The following is a 19,770-nucleotide window of genomic DNA, read 5'->3' as shown; positions in this document are numbered from 1 at the left end:
ACGAGGGAAATTAGGGATAGCATAAGATCCAAGGAGAGGACATATAAATTGGCCAGAAAAAGCAGTAATCCAGAGGATTGGGAGCAGTTTAGGATTCAACAAAGGAGGATAAAGGGATTAATTAAGAAAGGGAAAATAGAATATGAGAGTAAGCTTGCAGGGAACATAAAAACTGACTGTAAAAGCTTTCATAGATATGTGAAGAGAAAAAGATTGGTGAAGTCAAGCGTAGGTCCCTTGCAGTCAGAATCAGGGGAATTTATAATGGGAAACAAAGAAATGGCAGACTAATTAAATACATATTTTGGTTCTGTCTTCATAAAGGAGGACACAAATACCCTCCCAGAGATGTCGGGGAACATAGGGTCCAATGAAAGGGAGAAACTGAAAGAAATCAGTATTTGTAGGGAAATGGTGTTAGGGAAATTGATGGGATTGAAGGCCAATAAATCCCCAGGGCCTGATAATCTACATCCTAGGGTACTTAAGGAAGTGGCCCTAGAAATAGTAGATGCATTGCTGATCATCTTCCAACATTCGATGGAATCTGGAACAGTACTCATGGATTGGAGGGTAGCTAATGTTACCCCACTATTCAAAAAAGGTGGTAGAGAGAAAACGGGGAATTACAGACCGGTAAGCCTGACATCGGTAGTGGGGAAAATGCTAGAGTCCATTATAAAAGATGTAATAGCAGAGCACTTGGAAAACAGTGACAGGATCGGACAAAGTCAACATGGATTTACAAAAGGTAAATCATGCTTGACTAATCTACTGGAATTTTTTGAGGATGTAATTAGTAAAATAGATAAGGGAGAACCAGTGGATGTGGTGTATTTGGACTTTCAGAAGGCTTTCGATAAGGTCCCACATAAGAGATTAGCGTGTAAAGTTAAGGCACATGGGATTGGGGGCAAGGTATTGACTTGGATAGAGAACTGGTTGGCAGATAGAAAGCAAAGAGTTGGAATAAACGGGTCTTTTTCCCCCCGCGTGGCAGGCAGTGACTAGTGGGGTACCGCAGGGATCGGTCCTTGGACCCCAGCTATTCACAATATATATTAATGATCTAGACAAGGGAACTAGATGTAATATCTCCAAATTTGCAGACGACACAAAGCTGGGTGGGCATGTGTGCTGTGAGGAGGATGCCGAGAAACTCCAGGATGATTTGGACAGGTTGGGTGATTGGGCAGAAGCATGGCAGATGCAATATAACGTGGATAAATGTGAGGTTATCCACTTTGGTGGCAAAAACAGGAAGGCAGATTATCTGAATGGCAATAGATTGGGAGAAGGGGAAGTGCAACGAGACCTGGGTGTCCTTGTGCACCAGTCGCTGAAGGTAAGCATGCAGGTGCAGCAGGCGGTTAAGAAGGCAAATGGTATGTTGGCCTGTATAGCGAGAGGGTTTGAGTACAGGAACAAGGATGTCTTGCTGCAGTTGTACAGGGCCTTGGTGTGACCACATCTTGAGTATTGTGTGCAGTTTTGGTCGCCTTATCTGAGGAAGGATATTCTTGCCATGGAAGGAGTTCAGTGAAGATTCACCAGGCTGATACCTGGGATGGCAGGAATGACGTATGAGGAGAGATTGGGACGATTGGGCTTATACTCGCTGGAGTTTAGAAGAATGAGAGGGGATCTCATTGAAACTTATAAAATTCTGGCAGGACTAGACAGACTAGATGCAGGGAGGATGTTCCCGATGGTCGGGGAGTCCAGAACCAGGGGTCAGTCTAAGGATAATGGGTAAGCCTTTTATGGCAGAAATGAGGAGGAATTTTTTCATCCAGAGAGTGGTGAACCTGTGGAATTCTCTACCACAGAAGGCAGTAGAGGCCAGTACATTAAATATATTCAAGAAGGAATTGGATATATTTCTTAAGGCTAAAGGGATCAAGGGGTATGGGGAGAAAGCACTTGGATGATCAGCCATGATCTCATTGAATGGCGGAGCAGGCTCGAGGGGCCGAATGGCCTAATCCTGCTCCTATCTTCTATGTTTCTATGTCTCTATGAAAGGGAAGTCTGGTGGGGAGGATCACATACCGGTAACAGAACCTGCCTGATTTTCCTTCCATTGAAATGAATGGAAGGAAAATCATCACGTTCTGTAAGGGGCAATGCATTCAGTCTCAATTTCTGAATGTAACTGCACATACATACAATCATACTTACACACAGAAGGAAGCGGGCAGATCAGCAGACCTCCTCGTAGGACTGCTCCTGGGCCTGGTCAAAGTGGCCATCAACTGGTCCAGGCAGCGGGCGGTCAAGGGGGTCATTCGGCCCGACTGCCTGCCTCTCTTCCGCGGCCACATTCCGCCCAGGCGGCCCTGGAGGTGGAGCACACGGTGTCCGCCAGCATGCTTGAGGCCTTCCACAACCGGTGGGCACCGCAGGGACTGGAGTGCATAATGGAATTTTAATTTAATTTATTAAGTTTCCTTTAATGTTTTAAGTTAAGTTACAGTTTATTTATTAGCACAAAAGAGTACATACAGAAGAACACACACATACGTATCTATCCTTCCAACTTTCCATCCACCCCCCCTGGGCATTCTCAGATTCACTTAATAGCAAAGGGCATCCAGACTTCCACTAGCACCACTCCACGCCTGATAGTGTTGACTTGATTGACCACCTGTCTGGGTTCAGCTTCCTCATTTCTGTTTCTATTATCCTTTTACATTTGTCCAAGGGTCTTCCTTGTTTACATCTTCTATCAGGAGCTGCTAATTTTGGGATTGTCTATTGTCAGGGCATGACCCAATATCCCACCTCCATCAGAGTTGTTTAAAACTAATGCCACAAGGGTTAGTTAGTTCCCTTGATTACTTGAATGGTGTTTGTGAATGTGATGTTTTATGACATAGTGGTACTATGTGTTGGTGTACCAACCAACAGTATAGGGAGCAGGATCATGTGGGCTCTCTGATGACCCCAAATATCAATCTCCAAAGTTCAACTAAGATGCAGGAGTAGGCAAGGTGCTGACCATAAGAGGAGTAATTCACAGGGTGACTGAATGTGATCCTTTCTCAAGCAACTCCTTGAGCACCGTTAAAAAGCAGCATTTTTAAAATTCATTTGCAGGATGTGGACATCACTGGCAAGGAAGATGAAAATAGTCTGAGGAGATCCTGAACATCTATGTAGATCCCAGAGTGAGTTAGATGGGATAAATAAACCTTTCTCATTCCTATTTTTATGTTCTAATGTTCTGGTATGATTGAGATCCTTGCACCATTGAAAGTATTACCTGATCTTGAAAATTATCACCTTGGAAAATGTTAAGTGGCAAAACTATTCTTCACATCAACAGGGAAGTGATAAAACTGCTTTTCATTGCAACAGGCTGAAACAATAGAATGAAGATTCATCTTCAGTCTTGTAACCATCTCTTGTTGCTTTTCCTCCAGGCTAGGTGGAGATGTTGGAAAAGGAAGTGAGGGCACTTGCATGGGAAAACACTTTCGTATGGGATTCATGACACTGCCCGCTCCTCAAGACCGCCTGCCACATCCTTGCGCCAGTGGCTTTTCAGTGAGGTCGCAGTCACTTCATTCTGTGGGGGGCGGCGATGATGAAAGTCATGCTTGTGCGCGCAAACAGCCGCCTCCAAAACCCAAACGAGCTCCGAGCACAAAGCTGAGTATCTCGGCAGAAACTGTGAATGTTGGGTTCGCAGGAACGCCAGGAACAGGAGGGACACTAGTAGGAACAGGATGGCTGCCAGGACCAGGAGGGGCACCAGAAACAGCAGGGACATCAGGAACAGAAGGGGCACCAGGATCAGGAGGAATACCAGCAACAGCTGGAATAGGAGGGACACCAGTGGCAACTGGGACAGCACTGAAAGAGCATGACAAAAATGCAGGTGAGCAAATATTACACCCAGATTATTAAAATTCTACGGGGGCAATTTTGACTTTGTGCAATAGTGTAAAATGTGTGATAGTAAATCGGCAGCCCGTTTTACATCGCTCCCAATTTTTATTTCCATTGACGTCAAAGAGGGCATAATTTAAAATTTTTTGTTAGGTAAGGGTATCAATTGCTATGGAACAAAGGTAGGTTAATGGAGTTGAGGTGCAAATTAGCCATGATCTAATTGAATGACGGAATAGGCTTGAGGAGCTGAGTGGCCTATGCCTGTTCCTATGTTCCTTCCAGACTTACTATAGGCCCCTGTGCCAGTGTCCTCTTCGACCGACATTCCTCCTCTTCGCGACTGGTGCACTGCCTCTTGAGGCACGTCTAGCTCCCCCAGCATGCCGGTCACTCCCTGGTGACACAAGTAGACCAATTGCGCCTAGTCCAGTTTCAGCGTGGTGGTCGTTGCTGCTGGGCTAAATTTCAGCGCAAACCAATTTCTAGGCCAGCAGGTAGGCTTTTCCAGCTGGAAGCTGACTCAAAAAGAAAACAAAACAGAAAATGAAAAACCATCCGCTATTCGGGGTAGCGTGGCGTGTTTTTGTTGTTTTGTCTTGTTATGGAAAGCATTGTGGGAGATGTTTAAAAAAGTCTGGAATAGCTACATTTCTTCACTCACGCAATCTACAAGAAAAATCAGCTTCTTGATTTGTCATTGGCCTTGTCTTACCTTCCATCAGTTGCACCCATCGAAAGAGTAGAGAAGCCCATTTGCTACCATGTGCAAATTCCTGATCTACAGTCCACTTGTCAAGGGTGATGATGCCTTGATACAGCCCCTGGTGTAGAAACATAGAAAGATAGAAAAATAGGAGCAGGAGTAGGCCATTCGGCCCTTCGAGCCTGCTCGGCCATTCAATATGATCATGGCTGATCCTCTATCTCAATACCATATTCCTGCTCTCTCCTCATACCCCTTGATGCCTTTTGTGTCGAGAAATCTATCTATCTCCTCCTTAAATGTACTCTGACTTGGTCTCCACAGCTTTCTGTGGTAGAGAATTCCACAGGTTCACCACCCCCTGAGTGAAAAAATTTATCTTCATCTCAGTCCTAAATGTCCTACCCCGTATCCTGAGACTGTGACTCCTCGTTCTAGACCCCCCAGCCAGGGGAAACATCCTCCCTGCATCCAGTCTGTCTAGCCCTGTCAGAATTTTATACGTTTCAATGAGATACCCTCTCATTCTTCTAAACTCTAGTGAATACAGGCCTAGTCGACCCAATCTCTCCTCATATGACAGTCCTGCCATCCCAGGAATCAGTCTGGTGAACCTTCGCTGCACTCCCTCTCTTACTTTCTTAGGTAAGGAGACCAAAACTGCACACAGTACTCCATAGTTTACGCTATGATATAAGTAGATATTGGGCAATGCGAATCAACTCTGGAATGTAAGACACATGGAACCTGCTTATAGGAGTGACAGACACCACTGAACAACAGAAGGTATCAAATCAAATCAAATTAACTTTTATTGTCATTGTTAGTGCACAAGTGCAGTACAACGAGATGTAGGCTTGCGGCTCCCGAGAGTGTACATTTAAATTAAGACATTTAAACATTCAACATACATTTGGCTTGTAATACAGTAACATAAACATAACCATAATAAAGTGCATTGGCAGATGTGCAGGCTTTAGAGTTTATTTGTGGAGTTCAGTAGGATGACAGCCCTGGGAAAGAAGCTGTTCCTAAATCTGGTCGTACAGGTGCGAATGCATCTGTAGCGTCTCCCAGATGGCAGGAGGGCGAACAGACTGTGGCTGGGGTGGGTAGGGTCTTTGATGATGGACCGTGACCTCCGTAGACAGCGCTTCTGGTATATGTGCTCTATGGTCGGTAGCCGGGTGCCGGTAATGCGTTGGGCAGTTTTGACTACCCGCTGCAGGGCTTTCCGGTCATAGTAGCTACAGCTGCCATACCATACTGTGATACAGTTTGTCAGGATGCTCTCTATTGTGCAGCGGTAAAAGTTAGAGAGGATCAGGGGTGACAGGTTACATCCCTTCAGCCTCCTTAGGAAATATAGGCGCTGCTGGGCCTTCTTCACCAGAGAGGAGGTATTGAGGGACCAGGAGAGATCTTCCGTGATGTGGACTCCGAGGAACTTAAAGCTGTCCACCCTTTCCACCACAGCCCCATTAATGTGGATGGGGGTGTGACTTCCGCCTTTAGACTTCCTGAAGTCCACAATGATTTCTTTGGTTTTCTTGATGTTAAGGGCCAGCTTGTTATCGGCGCACCACTTCACGAGATGCTGGACCTCCTCCCTGTAGGCTGACTCATCGTTGTTGGTGATCTGGCCTACTACCGTGGTATCATCCGCAAACTTGATGATGGTGTTGGAACCATGAACAGCCACACAGTCGTGGGTGAAGAGGGAGTAGAGGAGGGGGCTCAGCACACATCCTTGTGGGGCCCCCGTGTTCAGGGTCGGGGGGGGGAGGTGTGGTTACCTAATTTGACAGACTGGGGTCTGTTTGTTAGGAAGTCCAGGGTCCAGTTGCAGAGGGAAGTGTTCAGGCCAAGAGTTTGGAGTTTGGTGGCCAGCTTGTTGGGGACGATAGTGTTGAATGCTGAGCTGTAGTCTATGAACAGCATTCTGATGTAGGTCTCCTTACCATCTAAGTGATTCAGTGCCGAGTGTAGAGCAGTTGTGATTGCATCCTCCGTTGATCTGTTTGCACGATAGGCAAACTGGTGTTGGTCAAGAGAGGCGGGAACACTGGCTTTGATGTGAGCCAGGACCAGTCTCTCGAAACACTTCATTATGATGGGTGTGAGTGCGACAGGTCGATAGTCGTTCAGGCACGTCACAGCTGTTTGTTTTGGCACAGGAATAATGGTAGCAGTCTTGAAGCATGTAGGGACTACTGCCTGGGCCAATGACAGATTGAAGATGGCGGTGAAGACATCAGCCAGCTGCGTAGAACACCCCTTACGTCGGAGGTCGACAGAGTGAGCACCTGGTCTTCCGGGGGTGGCAAGGCTTTGGTAGCCGGCTCCCTGTTGTCCCTGTCGAAGCGAGCATAGAAGTTGTTAAGCTCCTCTGGAAGGGAGGCATCGCTAACCGGGGGGCTGGTGCTTTTGCCCTTGTAGTCAGTGATGGACTGGATGCCTTGCCACATGCGCCGGGGGTCCGAGTTGTTGTGGAAATGATCCTCTATCCGCAGTGTCTGTTTCCTTTTGGCAGTCCTGATACCCTTTTTTAGGTTGGTCCTAGCTGCACTGTAAGCCGCCGCGTCGCCAGATTTAAATGCTGCGTCGCGTGCTTTCAACAGTGAGCGGACCTCGCCATTCATCCAAGGTTTCTGGTTGGGGTATGTCCTGATATTTTTATGGGTCGTGACGACCTCGACGCAGCTGTTAATGTAGAATAGCACTGTGGATGCGTATTCCTCGATGTCATTATGGGCAAACATGCCCCAATCAGTGCGTTCGAAGCAATCCTGAAGCTCCTATAAGTATATCCAGTAGATCGGAATTTGTAACGCCCATTCTATCAAATAAAAGAGCTTACACCTTGAAACATTGTATTGCCCTGTGCTGCAACCTAGAATAGCTGAGGAACACACATCTTTTGTGATTCTGGCCATTACTTTACCTGGTTTCCAGAAGAGGGAAATGGCCCTGGTTATTGTTACAATTTTATAGCTCCTGCACCATGACATATTTCAGCCTTGTGGAATGCTCTCAGTAGTCTGCATGCCCTACACTTCCTCTCAGACATGATGGTTCCCCCACCCCAATCTCAGGCAATGGATGTTCTATATCTCCTCAGTTGGTAGAGCCCTGAAAGCATCTCACAGGACATATCCCACACTTCACATTCCTGAGGCCACACCAACGTACTGTGGTACATTGCTGTCCTGTCAGAGCTTCAACTAAATGGTCCACAGTTCTGTGAAGTTGGTTCCAAGGGTTAGTTACCAGGTAACTATTCTTTGGTGTTGGATGGGACATTCTATGGAATGGCACAGGTTGTCAATGCTTACTCCTACTTCCTCATTAACCATGACCATTGCTTATTCTTACAGCACCTTATAGCTCTTTTGTAACTTGAGGCAGATGCTTGGCCTTAGCTAGCTGATAGAAATCTTGAATAAGAGAGAAAGTATGAGATTTTTCTTAAAACTTTTTTTATTTTTATATATAAAAGGGGCTCTAATCCTTCCAATATATATTTTTTTAAAACACACTGGTCAGTCATTCAGAAGCCCTTTTATTGATGTAATGCAGGGTTTGTGTTGACAGAACCTTGTCTAATTAAGACAAGTGAAAATATTTGTTAATTTTTAAAAACAACAGAAATGGGCTGTCTTGCTATTAAAGTGCAGAGTGATGCGCCCTCTCTGAAACACCAGAGTACCAGACAAAGGCACTTTTCGTTTTTGATCCTGTACTGTTGCTTGAATTTAATTCTGTAGTGATGGAAATAAAATCAGTTGTTTTAATTTAAGTGCTGCATTTGTGAACTGTAGCAGACCATGCCTGGGGCTGTGACACCAATGGCCCAATGAAAATCTAGCAATGTCAGCCAAACGAATCAAAATCTTAAGTACTGGGAAGTTAAAGAAAGGCCAACAAAGTGTGAAGGGGAAAGAATCCATTTCTGACTTTCTAGCTAATTGATTATTATTGAATTCCAGTAATTGAACAATTGATTTCAGCTTGTATTCATTAGGTCAGAGTATAATCACCCATAGCTCCATAGGTTTGATTCCACTTTCATGCATGGCTGCTGAAAAACTCACAGGGGGAGAAATTCAGTTGTTAGCGCCACCCGCTAGCGCCTTAAGAGGGTGATAAGTGGGGCGCGATGCAGCTAGCACCCGGGCACGGCGAGACCTGCGCCTCTCGCGAAATTGAACGCACATTTAGCGGCAGCGCAAAACTGCAATGCCCGCTCAGCTGCGCGCACAGATCCTGACGTCATTTCATGGTGCAACGCCCTTGGGGCGCCCCGAACCGGAACTTCAGTGGCGCCCCCCTCCTTTCCGCTTGTCGCTCCCAGCGACTGGTTGACTGGAACGGTTCCCAGTCGCTGTGGGGCTGAGGGGGCGCTATTTAAAGGGGGCTCTTCCTGGCTTCTTTGTGGTAGCCATTTTTGGACCACTCCTTCTGTGAGAGAGAGAGAGATTTGCAGAGAGACAAAGGGAGAGAGCTTTCTGCATTGAGTCAGCGCTCGCAGAGGTACTTTTGGCTTCGGCCCAGAACTTTGTAGTTGGTTTGATTTTTCACTGGCATAACCTTGAGTGGCCACATACTATGGGGGCTGCAATGGGTGGAAACATTGGGTTTCTCCATCACATTGAGAGGGCTCAGAGACGCCAAGAGAGAGTGCCAATCATGGCCAGACGGAGGAGGGCCAACAGGCGTCGGCACAGGAGGCCTTACCGTCCCAGGGTTTTCCGCCAACAGTTCTCATACCTCAACATGTCTGAGGAGCAGTGTTTTTGGAGGCTTTGATTCAGCAGGGAGGTGGTCACTGAGCTCTGCCACCTGCTTCAGCCAGATCTGCAGCCTCAACTGAGGAGCAGGGTGTCTCTGCTGGTGGCAGTGAAGGTGACAGTGGCTCTCAACTTCTATGCCACCGGCTCCTTCCAATCTGCTACTGGGGACATTGCCAATGTCTCCCAGTTCGCGGTGCATTGCTGCATCCGCCAAGTCACGAATGCCCTCTTTAAAAGGAGACGTCAGTACATTTCCTTCCCCATGACCCTGGACAAGCAGCAAGAGTGCGCAATGGGATTTGCAAGAATAGCGGGCTTCCCCGTGGTCCAGGGCACCATTGACTGCACGCATGTGGCTTTGCGGGCGCCGCAAGAGAATGCCGAGGATTACCGCAACCGGAAGGCGTTCCATTCGTTGAACGTCCAGTTGGTGTGTGACCACAGACAGCTGATACTAGTTGTCAATGCCCGCTTTCCAGGCAGCAGCCATGACGCCTTCATCCTGCGCCAGACTTCTGTAGCAGACCTTTTCGAGGCCCCGGCTCACCCAGGAGGCTGGTTTCTCGGGGACAAGGGCTATCCTCTGTGCACCTGGCTGATGACCCCGCTCCGTGCGCCCAGCACCCCTGCTGAAGAACGATACAATGAGAGCCATCAAGCAACCAGGAACATAATTGAGCACACAATCGGCATGCTAAAGCAACGGTTCCGCTGTCTGGACCATTCCGGGGGAGCCCTTCAGTACTCACCTGAGCAAGTCTCCCATTTCGTTGTAGTGTGCTGCATGCTGCATAACCTGGCAATCCTCAGGACTCAGCCACTGCCACCAGACATTGGAGCACCAGCAGAGGAGGAGGAGGAGCACCAAGATGGGAGGGAGGCACAAAGTGCAAGGGCCGTCCGTCAGCAGCTTATTGCAAGTCGGTTCTAGGCGCCCTCTGAGGGAATGGCTTGTGCCATTGAAAGAGCATGAATGGAACCGTTCCGCAACCCCTGAGCCAGGCAAGGCGACAAATAGTTCAAAGAGCAAACATGCACAATCTGAATAAAGACACTTCTTTATTTAACAAACTGTGTGCCCTTCCCGCATGACAAAGTAATAGAGAGAAACCCCAAATAAAACAGTCAGACACATAACTGGCTCTCACAACCTGGAGACAATGAACAAAAGAGTAAACAAAAAATGACCACGATCCTCGGCCTTCACTAAAAAAATTAATAGCATTTTGCCACACCTCCTACTTTTTGTCCTTCGAGGCTGATCTGCTTCGCTTGCGACATTCGCCCCTTCCCACCCTGCAGCTCCTCCGCAATGGGACCCCAGTGGCTGCAGCAAGGCTGGGGGAAGGCTGCTGGGTGTCAGAAACTGAGTCGGCAGATGCCCTTGAGGTACGGCCTGGACCAGCTCTGGGCCTGGAGGGCCTGGCTGCTGACTGCTCCAACTCTGCATGGGCGGCAGCAGTCTGTCCTACAGGTGGTGGCAGCTGCAGTGGAGAAGTGACAGTGTTGGCAGCAGGAATGCTGCCATCCTGACAGAGGACAGCCACACCCTGGTCGGATGACACACTGGCACTCCCACGGGGCAGCACTGCAGCATGCGGAGCAATCTGCTGAAGCACAGACTGCTGGCCTTCTGCTGTGCGGCGAGGGCCCCAGCGATTCGTGCCCGATCCAGCGAGGGTGGCAGCAGTCAGTGCTCGTGTGGCCTCAATCTGCGTCTGCATCAGACCAGCCACTGACTGCATTGCACCACTAAGCACTTGCGTGGAAGCCGCCTGTGCTGCCTGCGCTGCACCAAAGTCCTGCAGACTCCTTGCCTGTGCTGCACCGAAGTCCTGCAGACTCCTTGCCAGTGCTGCACCGAAGTCCTGGACACTCCTTGCCAGTGACTCAATGGATTTGGGCATCCTTGCCACTGCAGCCATGAGCTCAGTGTGCCTCTGCTCCGCCTGGGCACCCATTTCAGCGAGGAGCCGCACCTCTTCTGCGCTCACTGTAGCAGGACTGGAGGCCAGACTCTCCCTCTGGGGAGAAGGCCGCCGAGCTCCCCTACCCCACCCCCCCGGCGTTGCTGCAGCCCCTGGGCCCCGGAGCTTCACCCTCCTCAGACCCTTCCCCCCTGCTCCCCTCCAGGGAAGACGTGTCCCCATTATGGCCATGGGCTGCCTCGGCTGAGGGTGGCACTGATGGTCCGGCTTCCTCTTCCTCCTCACCTTCAGAATCACTCACAGTGGCAGCTTGAGGGCCCGCCTCCTCACCTGGCGAATCAGCATCTGAAAGCAGGGAGGTACAAGAGTTGCTTTAGCGTGAGGACAGGGGGGCAGCGAGGGAGGCATGAGTGCTACAATGCACTGTATTGGTTCGATAGTGGCAAAGGATGCTGGTGTGAGGCACAAGTGGAAGGAGAGAGGTCAAAAAGGTGATGACCTTACCATTGCTGTTCAGAACGGGGTTGGCATCTCCAGTGGCGATGGGGCCAATCATCCAGCCTGCCATAATCCGCTGGACTCGCTGCTCCAGATCGCTGAGGTCTTGAAGATGAGGCCGGCCTCCCCCGGTCCGTTGCTGCTGCCTCCTGTTATGGGCCAGCTTGCCCTGCAAGAGAAAGGACGGGCTCTGAGTACAGTGTGAAGCCCTGATTTTGGCTGCACTGCCTCCCATGGTGGAATAGCCCTTACAGTGTGAAGCCCTGATCTTGGCTGCACTGCCTCCCATGGTCGAATAGCCCTTACAGTGTGTAAAGTGCTGAATGTGCGTGTGAGTTTCATGAAAGACCCATAGGTGTTGGATGAGGGCTTGGCATTGGGGCTTTCAGGACCCTTTGGCCATAAAGTGAGGTGCACATGCAGGGATGAAGAGGATACTGAAAAGGGTACTCACCCTGATAACCCGAGTGAGGTCGTTGAACTTCTTCCTGCATTGCACAGGGGTCCTAGGCACCATGCTGTTGGAGGTCACTCTGTGTGCCACCTCCCTCCAAGCTTTGCAGTAGTCGGTGGGCAGCGGCCTCCTGCCACTGTCCGGAAACAGGATAGATCGCCTGCGCTCCACTGCACCAACCAGAACCTGCAGGGCCCCCTCACTGAACCGCTGCGCTCGCTCCCTGGCCCTCTCCATGGTCCTAGGCATTAGAATGTGGCAGCAGGTCTGTCCAGGCCGAGAATCAGGGCTCCGATGTGCAGGGTGTGGCAGCAATCCAAGATCAAACCTCCCCTTTAAGAGCTGACCGGCGCCAGCGTGTCTGCATGCAATCGCTAACTGGCCGCACCTGCGCTGCGCTCGCCCTTGAAGGTAGCGCCTCGCTTCTCCGGCTTAGCGCCTTAGGACAGTCGTGCAGCGCCTGTTTTAGCGCTCCAAGCACCTCTTGGGGCGAAGCAGGTCAATTTAGCAGTAGGTGGCGATAATTTGCGCCGGGCACTAAATTTCGCACCCGCTCGAGTATAACGCCCCAAACGTGGCGATACTGAATTTCTCCCCCACAACGTCTTAGGCCCAGAGTCTATGCAACTCATTGTCGTTTTCTGTGCATATAGTGGACTTCCCATGACTTTGCTTGTGGCTAGTCAGAGGATGTGCTGATTGAGAAGGACAGGAGATCATCTGGCTATTTTCTGTTTCTGGGAAACTTTCTGGAGATTCTGACTGGTTTTCCCTCTTTTTCTCCCCCCTCGTGTGACACAGGAATTTGCACATGTCGCAGTGTGATAGAGGCCCTCAAATTTCTGTAGTCAGAGAGGGCGGAAAGTTAGATTTCCATCAGGCGGGATGGGCCGGGAAAGGTTTCACTGGGTGTCTGACCTATTTAGACCAGTCCTTCAAATTCCAGAAAGGGTGAGGGTGAGGGTCATGGGCAAAGCTTCTGCCTGCGTTCCCCTCCACGTCTAGGGGTAGTTCCCTGTCCACCCCTGGAAATTCTGCCAACAAACATTCATTTAAGTTCTTTATGCAAATTATTAGTATATTCCCTGAAGAGGGGTGTGTTCTGTATGCAGCGACAGCCTATGTGTGAGCAAATGCAGTAGCTATTATAGAAATTGAAAGGTATGGGCAGTATCTTGAGATTAATATAAAAGAGTGAAACATAGGGTTTGTGGAAAGAAAAAGCCTTTCATGATTAAAGAAAATATTTCTTTCTGTGATATCCAATAGCTTTAATATGCTACAGTTGTTTTCTACTGCTTCTGTCACTCACTATGACATTGTATTGTAAACTCCAGCTCAACAACATTACTTTGATGCTCCCACTCCAGCCTTGCCCCTTTTACTCAGAAATGAATATCGTACTGCAAATGTCTAAAGATTGACTTTGATTACCAGACTGCTTCTGTTACACTGAATGGTCAGCTCTGTGCCATTCAGCCGAGAATACTGGAAGCATTTCTAAATTGCTGGACAGTAATGGATTTGTAATTCAATAATATCAAACGTTAAAATGGCTCCCTTGATGCCTCAGCGATTTTTATGCAGCACACCGGGAGGGTCCCAGTTTTTTTGCTTGCTCGGTGCTGATTGAGCTAAACTCAGCCTGGGTAGTGTTACAACTAATCGCCATGCTCCTGGGTTGGAGAGGGGAAAATAAATCAGTGTTCCTGATCCTGACTACTATCCACTGATTTAAGCTGGAAGTGTGCCTGTATGGATATCAGATGGGGACGGGAATGGGAGTCAGTTGTGATGTCAACTTATGATCAAATTGCCTGTCAAAGCTCACACATGAATAATGGCCGCTGATTTGAAGTAGACTAGAATTCCCTCCTGAGCACCTTAAATAGTCTTTACAAAGAGTGTATATTTTCAAGAGACAGTGCAGTTTAGAGACAATCAAAATGGCTTGGGAATGAATGAGATGAACTATAAGCTCCCATCATTCATTGCATATGAATGTACAATACATCAGAAAGATCAAGTCCATGATCCCATAATGTTTAACCAGAGCAAGCAGGTCATTGTATTTATCCTCAAAGCTATCTGTAGCATGTTTAATATTAAACCAACATTTTGTGGACGACAGAATTGCCTCCATCAGGTGAGAGTGAAAAGATGGTTATTTAGATAATGTCGCACTATTGCATCATGATAATAGTACTTTTGATTCAATATGGCCAGACGGAAATTAAAATCAACAGATTGCTCCAATCTGTTCTTATCTGACCAACAGCCCAGTGTCAGAATCAGACTATAGATGAAATTTAACCAAATTTAACGGCAGGACATTATTACCATTGTTTTGCTCTGTTTCCCGCCCAGCAGCCGGCCAGATTGACAGGCTGGTCGGCTGCTGGGCGGGAAAGCCAGCGGTAGAAGGTCGCAGCCGGGGAACATTTGGGACAGTCCCCGGCAACCAGGAAAGATCGAAGGTTGGTGGTGGTGGGATGTGGGGGGAGTCGGACTGGCAATCGGGGGTTGAGGGGTGAGGGGGAGTCGGACTGGCAATCGGGGGGGGTGAGGGGTGGGGGGAGTCGGACTGGCAATCGGGGGGGGTGAGAGGTGGGGGGAGTCGGACTAGCAATCGGGGGGGTGAGGGTTGGGGGGAGTCGGACTGGCAATCGGGGGGATTGAGGGGTGAGGGGGAGTCGGACTGGCAATCGGGGGGGTGAGGGGTGGGGGGTGGGTGGGAGTCGGACTGGCAATCGGGGGAGTGAGGGGAGAGGAGTGAGGGGTGGGGGGGAGTCGGACTGGCAATCGGGGAGATGAGGGGTGAGGGATCGGGGGGAGTCGGACTGGCAATCGGGGAGTTGAGGGGTGAGGGATGGGGGGAGTCGGACTGGCAATCGGGGGGTGAGGGGGAGGCGGACTGGCAATTGGGGGGGTGAGGGGGAGGCGGACTGGCAATTGGGTGGGTGTGGGGTGGGGGGGAGTCAGACTGGCAATCGGGGTGAGGGGTGAGGGGTGGAGGGAGTCAGACTGGCAATTGGGGGGTGAGGGGTGAGAGGTGGGGGGGAGTCGGACTGGCAATTGGGGGGTGAGGGGTGGGGGGGAGTCGGACTGGCAATCGGGGGGTGAGGGGGTGTTGGACTGGCAATCGGGGGGTGAGGGGTGAGAGGTGGGGGGGAGTCGGACTGGCAATTGGGGGGTGAGGGGTGGGGGGGAGTCGGACTGGCAATCGGGGGGTGAGGGGGTGTTGGACTGGCAATCGGGGGGTGAGGGGTGAGGGGGCATTGGACTGGCAATCGGGGGGGTGAGGGGTGAGGGGGAGTCGGACTGGCAATTGGGGGGTGTAGGGGGGACCGGGAGTGATTGCAGGTTTGGGGCGAGGGGGGTCAGCTGATCGCGGCAGGAAATTTGCTTGATGGGCTGGGGGGGTGGGGAGCAGTCCTTCCCCTCCTGGCCCACAAGCAGTGCTATAAAAAGCACTTACCTGCTGGATCCAGCTGCTCCCGCCTCCCTTTAGCTGCCGGGTTTTCCGAGCCCTGGGAAACCCAGCTGGCCAGCGTGATACTCAAATGGCTGCCAAAATATCAGGAACAGAGCCCCAGTTACATAATATAATGACAGGCCTGCCTCTCCAGACCGGGTTACTTGGACACCCCCAAACCCACCGCAGTTAAAACAGAACGATGTGTGTTCGCAGCGGGTTGGGTTTGGTGTTCGCATATTTGCCGATTTAACCTCCTCCCCAACCGCCCCGACCCTCTTCTGCCCATCATGGGGGGTTAAAATTACCCCCAACGGCTCTGCTGAACAAAAGGGAGGAAGCAACTTCAGGCGAATGCATTAAGCCGTTGTACACGAGTAGTCCACAGTAATTTCAGTGCCATCGAGTCGTAGAATATATTTTGAACAATCGTCAGACATTGTCGTGTTCTCGCTCGCGAGGCTAAGCACAACTCATGAGTCCCATCACTATGCATCAGGTATCAGGTCATTCTTACTCATGCAGATGTACATAGCAGACTGATATCTTCCCTGTATGAACACGGTATTTAGGGACATCCTCCTGCAGCTTTTCTATTTACCTCAGTCAGAATCATTTTGAGCTGCTGTTCTAATTAATTCTGCACAAATGTCAATTCAAACAGCACAAAATGACATGGACAGTATTTGTATAAGTAGCCAGAATGTCCACTGCGACCTCATGCTGGTTACATAGAAAGAAAGTCTTGGATTTATATGGCACCTTTCATGACCACCGGACATCTCATAAGTGCTTTACAGCCAATGAAGTACTGTTTGGAGTGTAGGAAACGCAGCAGCCAATTTGCACACAGCAAGCTCCCACAAACAGCAATGTGATAATGACCAGGTAATCTGTTTTTGTTAGGTTGGTTGAGAGATAAATATTGGCCAGGACGCCAGTGATAACTCCCCTGTTCTTCTTCGAAATAGTGCCATGGAATCTTTTACATCCACTTGAGAGAGCAGACAGGGCCTCGGTTTAACATCTCATCCGAAAGATGGCACCTCTGACAGTGCAGCACTCCCTCAGAGTGTCAGCCTAGATTTTTGTACTCAAGTCTCTGGAGTGAGGATTTGAACCCACAACCTTCTGACTCAGAAGGCGAGTGTGCTACCTGCAGAGCCACAGCTGACACATGGTAATACCATGGAATGCTTTCAACTTGTTAATTTTAAAATATGATTCCATTAAAGGATGTATGGTGCGTGATCAGATCGGAGTTGTTTTAACTCTCGTGCTGGTCCTAGGGGTTTGTTAACATCCTGTAGTTTTACAATCAGCATTAGCAGTCTTCGCTGCTTAAATCATAACAGACATATTTTTAAATTGACCTTTTCTTTCCTTAGTATGGGAGGGACTGCGGTTCTTCTCAAGCCAGGCTGATTTTGAAAGCTTTGGGACAGCACCAAGTGCAATTTACCTCGAGAAAATCGATGGCTGATTCACGGAGAAAGCCTCTACAGTAGTAACGATCTAAGTAATAGCATCTGCAAAAAGGCAATGGAGATAGATGATAATGACCGAATAAGACAAAGGCATGCCTTTCTGTAGCATAATTCAATTTCAAGACTGTATTGAAAATGAGCATATCCTTAAATGCTTTGACATAATCTACGAGACACTTCCACCTCCGGGAGAAATTATTCCCTTCTCTTGGTTTACTGAGGTTGTTGTTTAAAAATGTCAGTTCTGATCTGTCATACATACATCCTCACTATGCTGGAAAAGCCTGTCATGATTGTTCATAAGGTGCATTTAATTTACTTATGTGCCCGCTCAAAGACAACATACAGTCAGGAGATGTGAAATATGGAAGATTACACTTAGATTGGAGTGTGTTTCAAAACAGTAACTTAGAAATGACTATTGGAAACGTTAGCAGGCAATTGCCTAATGCATTTATGTGACATTCCTTTGCTATTTTTACCACAGGTGTTAAGCCATTTATTTAAAATGGGTGAAATCGTTTTCTCTAAAACACCAGACAAAGGAATGTCATGTCGACAAGCTAAATATTTGTCTCCTAATGTCACCAAAAGCAATTCCAAGGCAGCAACACTTTGAGGGGCTCACATGAGATTATAAACTACTGGAGCAATGTTGAATGATGATGCTCCCAATAAATTCTGGAAACAAGTCCATAAATTAAATTAACTTTAAACATATGTTGACAAAGGTTGGCTGCTTGTGCTTTTGGCAGCCAGTATTAGGAACTGTTTCAGGGCTTTATACCATGTGACTGCAGGAAGCTGGGCCTTGACTCCATCTACCTGTGGGAGTTAAGTACAGAGACGGGGTGGCAGATACTGTCTGAAATTGGTGAAACCTTTACAAGATCTGAATATGAATTTAGAGCTTTAAGTCATGGAGCTTCCAAATAAAACTGTCAAAGCCCTAATGTGCCAGCGGAGTCAGACATATCATCGATCTACAACACTATAGTGCCAGCTGACTGAAGTACTTTCACCACCAATGTACTGCACAGCTGGATAAAATACACCTACAGACCTATATGCTGCACTGTAGTGCCACCTAAGTATTTTTTTTCCCTGTACGTCACCATAGCGATGAGGAGTGGCATCTAAAAGCAGACTCCCAGTCACTTTTCAAATCTTACGTGAGAAGCCACAGTCTGTATCCATGCTACAAATACATAACCATCTCTCATTGGGAACAGAACATGTGTGTGGTTTCTGTGGAACCGATTTATGACAAGAATGAGTGAGAGGCTTCACCCTTATATAGCCAGATGGATGAAAGTGCTCAAACTGCCAATACTTAGCCCTATAGTGCCATCTAGGTGACATAATCTGGTTGACTACACTCAGCCCTATAGTATCAGATGGGTGAGGTGCTTCCATTGTCTGCATACAGCTCTATAATGCCATCAGGGTGAGTTACACAACTTGCACACAACAGCAATTTCAGTTGAGGAAACAGCAGAGAAAGGCAAGCCCCAGAGTGTAAGATTTCAATATGCAGAATCCTTTCACTATCCGGTACTGACTCATGCACTGCCATTCTGCTATTTCTAAGGTTACCCTTGGTCTAGTGTGCCCAACCCCGTCAAATATGTGCTAGCTGTTCTGTAGCCTTTTCTCCACAATTTCTTGTATCTTTGTCATTCAAAAATTGATTATGCCATAATTACATTAATTGTAGTAAAAACAATTATTGTTCCATGTGTGGTGTGGACTGAAATCCTGCAGGACAAATTCTATTTCTTAGGAGATCCCAATGAGACGGATTTCCATCGAGGTTGCTCGATGGCGATGTGGTGCAAGCTGCTCTATTCTAGGAATATACATAATGAATACCAGCGACCAAGCCTACTCAGTACAAAACATAATTCTTGAATTCCACAGCACGCGTACTTCATTGATGACCCTGGCTACATAATCCCATCAGACTGCATTTCTCCTGGGTTACAATTCAGACTTTGTTGATTGGAGATCAACTTTGTTCCTTATGTATAATCAATGGTCAAGAGAGTGGTGGAAGGGGACAGCAGCAAACTATTTCCTAACTTCTACCAAAATAGCTCTGAATTAGTCATAAAGGGGTTTACAAGAGTAGCCTCTGAGTTTCCCCTCCCTTCCTACAGAGAAATGCCGAGCATCTATTTGGCACGTCTCCACAACAATACATCCAAGAGCACACACATACTAGTGTGAGAGATCATCATAAGTATAAACCCACTCAATAGAATTGCTTGTTGTCACTGTGTGCCATTGTGTAGCTATCATTCTATTTATAACAGGTTTTTCAATTGAAAACTAAATGAATTTTAATGAGCAGCTTTTTGAAGCCAAAGAACAATAATTGAATATGCTTCATGGTGTCCCTTTGTATTTGCAATGTTATGTGTGTCTAAACATGATTTTAATTTCCTCTGGTATGTCCCTAAACAACTATAATAAAATGTATAACTATTACATTTCCTATGTATGGAAGGCTAAGGTATGACTGACAAGCATCTT

The 19,770-nt window shown here is 48.1% G+C and overlaps 1 protein-coding gene across 3 annotated transcripts in view; it reads left to right on the top strand.

Moving 5' to 3' along the window:
* Positions 1–19,770, top strand: part of nyap2a (neuronal tyrosine-phosphorylated phosphoinositide-3-kinase adaptor 2a) — a 137,929-nt gene that overhangs the window by 63,773 nt on the left and 54,386 nt on the right. For all 3 annotated transcript variants that reach the window (XM_085989968.1, XM_085989967.1, XM_085989966.1), the window contains exon 3: positions 3,426–3,883. In XM_085989968.1, the coding sequence (XP_085846094.1) occupies positions 3,426–3,883 (458 nt within the window). The remainder of the gene's footprint in view (positions 1–3,425; positions 3,884–19,770) is intronic.

The sequence above is a fragment of the Somniosus microcephalus genome, chromosome 6 (assembly GCF_052327205.1).
Source record: "Somniosus microcephalus isolate GS21.2 chromosome 6, FLI_Smic_1.0, whole genome shotgun sequence".
NCBI classification, from domain to species: Eukaryota; Metazoa; Chordata; class Chondrichthyes; order Squaliformes; family Somniosidae; genus Somniosus; species Somniosus microcephalus.
Note: the sequence above shows the minus strand (reverse complement) of the source record. Positions and strands in the feature narration are given on the sequence as shown.